The sequence below is a fragment of the Xyrauchen texanus genome, chromosome 40 (genome assembly GCF_025860055.1).
Source record: "Xyrauchen texanus isolate HMW12.3.18 chromosome 40, RBS_HiC_50CHRs, whole genome shotgun sequence".
Lineage (NCBI taxonomy): Eukaryota > Metazoa > Chordata > Actinopteri > Cypriniformes > Catostomidae > Xyrauchen > Xyrauchen texanus.
Window position 1 is genome coordinate 6,913,112 of NC_068315.1, and position 9,253 is coordinate 6,922,364.

The following is a 9,253-nucleotide window of genomic DNA, read 5'->3' on the forward strand; positions in this document are numbered from 1 at the left end:
ATCCAAACCCAAAAGCCTAGACAATAATGGTTCTGTCTCTCTTATTTTCTTTATTTTCTTTTTTCCTCCTCTCTTCAGTTGGCACTTAGTCCTTTAGGGCAGACTATAGAGAACACTTAAGAGAATCAAAATGGTGATGTTCATATAGACATGGTGAATAACATGATGAAAATATTTTTTATTACAGTAACAAGGTTGAAGAATACAGTATGCCAAAACAATGGAGCAACAGTTAAGCTAGACAGAGTAGAATATCAGATCCTAAATTCAGCAGTAGAAAAATTCACAGATTCTGAATTGCTGTGAGATTAAAGAAGCAGGGAATGTGGAGAGTGGTGGTGAGGATTGACTAGAACTGTATGCCTAAAAGTATAGTGACCAAGACAAGCCTGAGTGATGATGGATCTTTCTCCCTTGTTTCTGCTCTCCAGTTGGCACTTGGCACTTGGTACACATCTGTGGTCAACTCTGTCAGCCAGTCCTACAAGTGTAAGCCAGAAATGTCAAAATGATGAGTGGGAAGGTATTGATGGAGAGCAGGTTTAAGATGGAGCTTCACAGTTGTCCATTGTTCTTGTGCAGAGTGCTCTCATAGCAAAGATTGTAGTAGGCAATCATGCAGGGTTGTTCCAAGAAATGCATTAAAGTGTCAAAGACCACGTTGAGAAGAAATGCTCATAGCCCCATTACCCTTACAAGAAAGTATCATGGGATTACCATTTATAAGTATAGGTACCATGTTAAAAATGTTTTGTTCATTACCATGCTGATAATACCATTGCATTTTTTTTTTATGTTTGACCTTTTGTGATTAGTTACCTAACTAACATTTTTGTACAAAAGGTCAGTGTGGCAGGGCAGAGGGTGGGGCCGGGTCGTGATCATACACACCCGGTCCCTTATCAGGCTAATCAAGCCTCCGAGAGGGATAAAGGCCGACTGCGGAGGATTGTGCGGGAGAGAGAGAGATAGTTTTAGTTTTATGGACATGTCCGTCATGTGTGTGTTTGTCTGTTAAGGGACCGGGTGTGTATGATCACGACCCGGCCCCACCCTCCGCCCTGCCACAATCAGATTTCCTTGCTTCCACTGAAGCATACAAGGATGCTCTTTGGAACATTCTCAAATCATGCTGGATAACATGGATCACCATGTTTGGCACAAACTTCTGGAGTCCATGCCAGCTTGAGTGCATGTTGTCATTACTGCAAAAGGAGGACTTGAATATTATAAGAAATTCTGAAATTAATGTACATTTTCATGTGAATTTTTACTCTAATTGTTTCGCAGATACTTTAATATGTTATGAAAGATTTTGTATTAAATTATACAAATGCAAAATAGAAGCATTTACACTAGTGGTCTTAGACTGTTGGACCCCACTGTGTATCAAAGTACTATGGTATTACCATCTGTTATCATCACTGAGCCATGGTACAACCAGAGTACTTTTTTGTAAGGGTACTAAACCAATTTTAAGAAAGAAAACATTTTATACTCCAGGAAATATGACTTATATGGCCCATTTATGGCAGAACCATGGCCCTTACTGTAATGCTTTAAACCCCATGTCTCTTTTTACCTCTAGGAGGCGCTTGTTTTCTCCTTTAAGACTGGGGGCCTCCATCATACTCTTCCAACTCAAGGGGTGAGGACATGCATTGTGCAATGATTGACAGGAAGTTGCTTTCTAGAGCTCGCTATCCCTATTCTCTCCATTAGTTTTATAAATACATGTTCATCTCCCTCCATTTGGTGACCCCTACAATATGACTCCCAAAATGCTGCATGTTATTGGCACCTATACGTACAGTAGTCATTCCAAATCATCAAGGATACTTTAGCAACAGATAAAGTCTTGTAGATTTTTTTGGTTCTAGAACAACTCTGGTTGGGCTCTATATTAGGAAATGTATGCCACTGACATTAGCAACAAGCATGGCTGCTTGTGTGTGTTCAGTCATTGAATGTTCTTTGCAGAAGTTGCGTTATCGGAAAGGTAAATGACATTTCGAAACAGACAGATACCAAATAGATACCCTTATAGTTTTCTTATCAGAAATGCACATCAGAAAAATGCATTTGAAAACAGACTTTAGAAACATTCTCATAGTGAAGGATGCTAATAGGGATTAGAAGTAGAGATAATGGGAGAAAATGCATAAACGCCCACACGAAAATAGACTGGACTTAAGTGAGGAATCGGGAAGAGATATAAGAGATTCCAAGTGTAGTACAGTGGAATATTTTACTCACCAATGACATGGTAACTTGAAGTTTGCTATAGATGCAATGATTTAAACCATTGGCTTTGTTTTTTTTATCAAATGTTTTCTTGACCAAACCAATCTGTTTCACCTCTCACGCTTGTCAGTCACCATTTTATTTCTTTAAGTCTTTCTTAACTTCTGTTGTCACCTTTGTTTTGCCAAGTTTTTGCGCATTGATGGGGCATTGACCTATACTTTGCATTGCAACATTTCAAACCTTACATTTTCTGCGCTACTTCACAAATATTTTAATGATGGATACAAATTAAATATGGCATAAAATATACAACCCAGTCACAGATAATGGTCATTTGTAGCTCAACCCCTGGTTCTTTAGATTGAACCTGGACACCTTCTTAAATCTGAATTCCCCTCCATCAAATAAGTATTTAAATAAAGTATTTCATCGCCATCACTTATTCTTTTCTGTCTTTGTTCACCTTCATCTACAGGGCAGCGACAGCGAATACGAGGTGGATCCGAACCTGCAGAAGACCCATTCATTCGTCAACCACTACATCAGTGACCCCACCTACTACAACTCGTGGCGCAGGCAGCAGAAGGGGATCTCTAGAGCACAGGCCTACAACTACACTGAATCGGAGTCTGGAGATCCTGAACCCTGTGCCCCTCCACCACCTCTACCCCCGTTCCCCCCACAGCTCAGTTCACCCACTCCCCAGAGCCAGCCCCAGTCTGGCACCCTCTTCAGACCCAAGGGCAGCCGGACTCCCACTCCCTCCCAGCAGAGCTCAAACCCACCCAGCCAGCATGGCACACTTTATCGGCCCCCGAGCAGTTTGGCCCCTGGCTCAAGAGCCCCAATTGCTGGCTTCTCCTCGTTTGTTTGATAGAATTAAAATATTGGTACAGAAGATTAAAATATGAAGGCAGGGATATATTCTACTTTCCCAAAGCCTGGTCAAACCTCTGTAGAAGAATAACAGCAAACGTCAACCCTTGATCTGTTGCGTGAAGTTTATTTGTCATAGCAATTACATTTTAATTTTCTTCATTTGGGCTTTATTTGAATCGCACACAGATGACAGTATTGTTTATTTGCTCTTTGGTTTCTTTGCTTGTGTGTGTCTTGCTTCTTAAAATTAAAGACAGTCACTTGAAAAGACAAACAACAGCATAAGTAAACTTTTTTGTTTGGGTTTGATTGAGTTGCCTGGACAAACTGCATGGCTTGATCGGTTTATTTTATATTTTTTTGCAATTGCTTTTATTATTAGCATTTTTTTTTTATTATTTTATTGTTTTTGTTCATAGTACAAAGTAAAACACCATCAAAGTAAGTTAAAAAATGCTGGACAAAAGCACCAACCAACACATGGAAATTACAGGAAAAAAAATAAGGCCTATCTAAGGTAGAAATTGTTGGATGCATTTCAGCACATGGACTGCTAACGGTGTTTAGGACAACAAGAAAAAAAAAATAGCAAAACTTAAAAAAATGGAGGGTTTTACTGTGGTATTTTTGTTCTTACACTATTGACAAAGTACTGTGGTGATTACAAGAGGCTACACAGTTCATTCTGATCTATTGCGACTAAGAGACTACGAACCGGTATAGGCCTGCCTGCACTTAGCACATGTTTGAGATGGAAGGCCAGCATCATTTATTGATGTCATAGGTCAATTTCCATCAGTGCTCTGAAAAGGCCAAAGGCCAAATTAAGTCCTTCATGCTAATCTGTGTTTTGAATGTTTTTCTGGAGGTAAAATGTACATCGTGTTCGTAAATTTGATGATAGGAGCTCGAGTATATTTCCCATGTGAAACTGATAGAGGCCAAATATTAAAAAGTCTCATTCAGTATTTGAACATTGCTCTGGGTTAAGCATTCAGAGTTATTAATGTCAGAAGCAGGTGTGTGTTTATGTGCGTGCATGGGTGAGTGGGTGGGTGTGTATGTGGAGGGCGGGGTCATTTGTTGCTCCTTTTAATTTGACTCTATGATGTCATTCTGAGCTTCAGGTCGCACTTGCCACGTACATACGTAAATAAACAGCAGAGCTCATTCTATTGCCAGCATTTCAAGTGTTGCTGGACTACAAACACCTATCAAGATGTTTCTATTCTCACACTTCTTCATTGAGATCTTTCAAAGACACTGCCAGTGATGTCATCGTTGCCGCTAATAACTGTACTACATGGACACTCTGATTATCAGGCCAGATGTAATGTCATAGCTGATAACATTTCAAAGATTGTGCAACCAAGCAAATGTATTGTACTTGTGTACTTTGGGCCATATGGATTATTCATCACCACTTGCTTTGATGCGGCTATTCAAAGTTTCAGAAGATAAAAGAAAATGGACTTAGGGACCCGAATTGAAGCCAGCACAGAACTAAATGGCACTCGCACAGCTTAATTTTGTGGTTGATGATGTTGTTTGCTCTTTCTTTTCTGTGAAGTGATTTAACTGTATGTATAAACAAGGTCAATCACATGCTCAGTCTGCCTGAACACAGTATATTCCTAAATAAATGATGTTTTCTGAAAATGTTTTTGGTTTGAACATTGACAAATGGCCATTTGGCCATTGGTCATCTGAAAGGGAACTTTGAAGGGTCATGACCTTAGAATTAGATGCGTAGTTCTAGAGTAGGAACACAAAAATCTGCTGTGTCAGAGAATGCTGCGAATCCATAATTTCCAATGGGAATAATGCAGTGCATTAAAATATGAATGAAAATATGAATGTTTACTCCAGTTCACTCAGTCCATTGATTAATAAGAATTTTAGAAATGCAGGTCCAGGTGTGATTTCTAAAAATTTAATTTGCTGCATTTCCGCTTGATTTCAAATTGACATGGCTCTTTCCTCTCCCTCAAAACAAATCTTATACATTCATATTCATTAAATGCTTTGTCAAAGCTTTCTCTATTGTATAGGTATCTCTTCCATGTAATCTTGAGATTTTTCCTGACCAGCCACGACAAATGATGGGACATTTTGTTTTCTATTTCAGCTTTGGGTAGCCTTTCCTAGTGAACTCGATTTTAGGGCGATTTTAGGAAAAAACTGTTCGATCTAATGGGGGCCATGCAAAAATGTAATTTTAAGGGCTGGAATAACATTCCTGTCAACAAACATAGTCCTAACACTATCCTCAGCCCTAACCATACATTACTAGAGCACAATGCCACAAATAACTGTCAGCACGCACTAACGTATTATCTTCTTCAACGGTCAGTTTGCTCTTGCTGGTCAACTTTATGGATTCTGGGATAACCCTAACCCCAAAGTCTGATTGATTGATAGTAACGTTGTTCCAAAATTAACAAGGATGTTGATCTATGTCCTAATTGGCAGAATCAAACAGATAGAATGTGTGTTTATACTTTTTGTGTTTATTTAAGCATTCGTTTTAGGTGTTGAACTGTCAAGGTATGTGTGAAAATCCATCTTTGACCCCATTTACACCTGATAAATGCTTCTCAGGTGATCCGATCACATGTGGTCAGGTAAGACACATCGCTGTTTAGACCTTGTCGCTTAAATGTGTCTGCTGTGACCACTTCTGTTTGACATTTTGAGGGGAGGGTCTCTGATTTCATTACAACATACAACATTGCTCTCATTGGGTTAAAGATTGTGGCTAATTGGTATCAACAGACCTGCACAATCTTGTTTTGCTGGTAACATCTGTTCCCTCTTGACAAACTACAGTTGGACAGCTCCACCAAGTTCAGACAGTATGAAGCCAATCAACATTGGTTCGATTTGCATCATGCTTTTTGACTATATTAAAAAGAAAGACTTTTTATTTCTCCATCTTTACACACACTTATTTTCTTTCTCTGTGGTGATCAAAAATACACCAATCTTTTATTAGTAACATCTGCTAACAAGAAAAAAACGATCTTTTCTAGTTTATTTCTCGTCAAATCTCTATTTTGTGTCTGCAGACAGACAAAGAGTAGAAGGAGGAGGGTGGGTTGAGAGATAGAGAACCCTGTATTTAAAGGGTGATGATGTCACGGACAGGAATGCATGTAAATGGAGAAAGATCCCCATAATTCATATGTGTGGAAGTTTTTGTGTGCCATTTTAACCTAATTTGCTACCTAATTTGCTGATTACCTTGGTCTTAATACACCAGAGCTACTGGAACTCCTTAAAGGGATAGTTCACCCAAAAAAGAAAAATTTAATTTTTAGAAGACTATTTGAGCTATGTGGGTCCATATAATTGAATGGGTGCCAAACATTTTACACTCCAAAAAGCACATTAAAGCAGCATTTTAATCCATACCTTCAGAAGTGATGAGATAGGTGTGGGTGAGAAACAGATCAATATTTAAGTCATTGTTTGCTAGAACAACTATGTGAATCACCAAAAACACAAGAAGTAGAAAGTGAGAGTGATCTGTTTCTCACCACCACCTATCATATCACTTCTGAAGACATTGATATAACCACTGGAGTCTTATGGATTACTTCTATGCTGACGTATGTGACTTTTTGAGCTTCAAAATTTTGGCACCCATTTACTTGCATTGTGTGGACCAAAATAGCTGAAAATTTTTTCTAAAAATCTTCATTTATGTTTCTTCAGAAGAAAGAAAGTCATATACATCTGGGATGACATGAGGGTGAGGAAATGATGAGAACTTTCATTTTTGGGTGAACTATTCCTTTAAAGGAGTATAAACACAAAACCTTTCTGTGACACTTGCATCACCAATTGGAATTGAAAAACAACAATATGCATTTTTACTCACCTAATCTTCCATTGGTTGCACAAATAGACAGCCGTGTCTAAAACTGTTCAAAGAACATAAATATCAGTGACTGAATGTACCACAAAAATATATCTTTGTGTTCTTAACAACAATAAAAATCAAACCAAACACAGGTGCTCCTGAGCTACCTGAAGTCAGCTAAATAGCTTTTGGCAGATACATTATAAATGTGCATTAGCCTAGCAGATCTAGAAGGAAAATATGCTCATATAATCTCAGGTTATATAAGGATTGTGAACACAGCATGTCTGGAGTTTGAAGGTATTTGAAGCAATGCTTTTGGATGTTAGTCTTAAGTCAGACATTAAGAGATCATCTTGACTTATCTCTGACTAGATCAATCTAACAATGGTAGGAGGGAGATTTGGATGATTTTAGATTATTGTTTTTCGATTTAGGTTTTTTTTTTTCCTGTAATGTAAACAGGCCATGGGGGATATATCAAGCCAGGGTTCTTTTTTGAAAAAGATCAACAAAGAACACTAATTGTCAATAAGTATTTATTTCTCTCTGTAGGATAGGGTTCTTGAGTTGACTAAATGATTATCTGGAGATTATACATTTAATGGTAAGTAGCTACCCAATTTTAACTATACAACCATCTGGACTTCACAATATTTTATTTAAAGGTGCAATAATGCTCTGCAAGTGCAGTCCATGCACAAACCATCTGCACATTTAGCTCCTGTCTGTGGGTACATCTGAGAATTGTGTTAATTATTAAATTGTATTTTGTTTCCACAATAGGGTAATACACCATACAGAGATCAAACAGTTGATGGATGCTTTTGAAGGCAATTAAAGAGTAGAACTTTATCACTATATATGAGTCCCTTGATCGGCTTATGTTTGCAAAATGCAGGCCAAAATTGGCATATTCACAATTGTTATGTCTGTACTCTTGATAGTACATTATAGGTTAATTTGAATGTTATTTCGGATGTCCTTATATGTAGTTAATATGCTCTTGTTGAATCCTGACATTTATGACCTAAATATGGAGGGCGTGTGTCTATTTCTGAGAGCCTGTTGTATGCTGTAAAATCTCTGGCCCGCAAGCCATTGTATTTGACAGTGAGTTAGATTGAAAGTTTAGGGGTAAATTTTAAGTGCAGATATATTGCACAAAATGTGTTTATGTTTGTCTGTTTTGTGCAACAATGGGGCTTCGTACACGTTGCCTTTCAGATCTTTAGAAGTAAACCAAAATATGTGTTATGAACACCGGCCCATGGCACAGGTAACATAACTAGGGCACAAAATGACATTGGGGTGCCGCATGAGAGGATTTTATTTTATTTTTTGCCCCTGTGTTGAGCGAAATGTTCAACTAACATCCTTTCAGTACTGATAGATGGTTACATAGGGTAACCATCTGTCATTTTTTCTCAGGACATGCCCTCTTTTCGGACCTGAAAGAAGCGTCTGGCCAGGATTTCAAAATTGGCTTAAAATGTCCGGGATGTGGCTTTATCTTCATATTGATGTGCTCTCTAAAGTTAGGACCATATCATACAGTGTATTTTAAACTGTGCGTCACTTTTCAAGTGTTTCCGTGTCCTTACTGTGTGATACTATGTGAATTTCCAATACGAATTACTTAAAAAGTGAGTTCAGAATGACCCTCATTTTTGAGCCCCACACCTTTTAACCTATCAAAGCACTCACAGTGGATGGGAAAGTCTTTGAAGGGACTAAGCTTGGCCTCCCTTGGTAACGGTTGTTCGCTCTGACATGCTCTGTAGATCTTCCCATAGGAATGAATGGGTTTTTAGCTAAATATACACATAAACAGAATAGATAACATTATTACTTGGGCTGGAATGAAGAGTGGCATATTTATCTGAAGTTTTTTGTAATATATATATATATATATATATATCAATAAATGTCCAATAAGTGAAAGGATAATATTTTGAGTAATATTTGTTTATTTGTATCAAAAGGTATAAATAAAATAAAAATCATTGTATGTTTGGCCAATGTGCAATTAAGACCACTAGGATTATTTTTCTCTAAGAATAACAAGATGAAAAGGATGTGTGTTATTAAGTGTGTTTATTGCTATAACACCAATCATCATGATTATTGTTTCCACAGTCCTAGTCAAATGGAAATCGAGCCTTTTTTAAATAGCAGACTAACACAATAATACATTTACATATAATGTTCGTCCATTTAAAATGTGTATATTTTTTGTGTTATACTGTGGTGTGTGGTTCA

General features: G+C 37.8%; 1 protein-coding gene across 6 annotated transcripts in view; it reads left to right on the forward strand.

The window, feature by feature from the left end:
• sdk2b (sidekick cell adhesion molecule 2b) overlaps positions 1 to 4,776 on the forward strand; it is a 436,106-nt gene extending 431,330 nt beyond the window's left edge. For 3 of the 6 annotated variants that reach the window (XM_052112355.1, XM_052112357.1, XM_052112356.1), the window contains 2 exons: positions 1,589 to 1,648; positions 2,723 to 4,776. In XM_052112355.1, the coding sequence (XP_051968315.1) occupies positions 1,589 to 1,648; positions 2,723 to 3,121 (459 nt within the window). In that variant the 3' untranslated portion in view covers positions 3,122 to 4,776. The remainder of the gene's footprint in view (positions 1 to 1,588; positions 1,649 to 2,722) is intronic. The other 3 variants (XM_052112358.1, XM_052112359.1, XM_052112360.1) reach the window with 1 other exon arrangement.
• Positions 4,777 to 9,253: the final 4,477 nt, after the last annotated feature.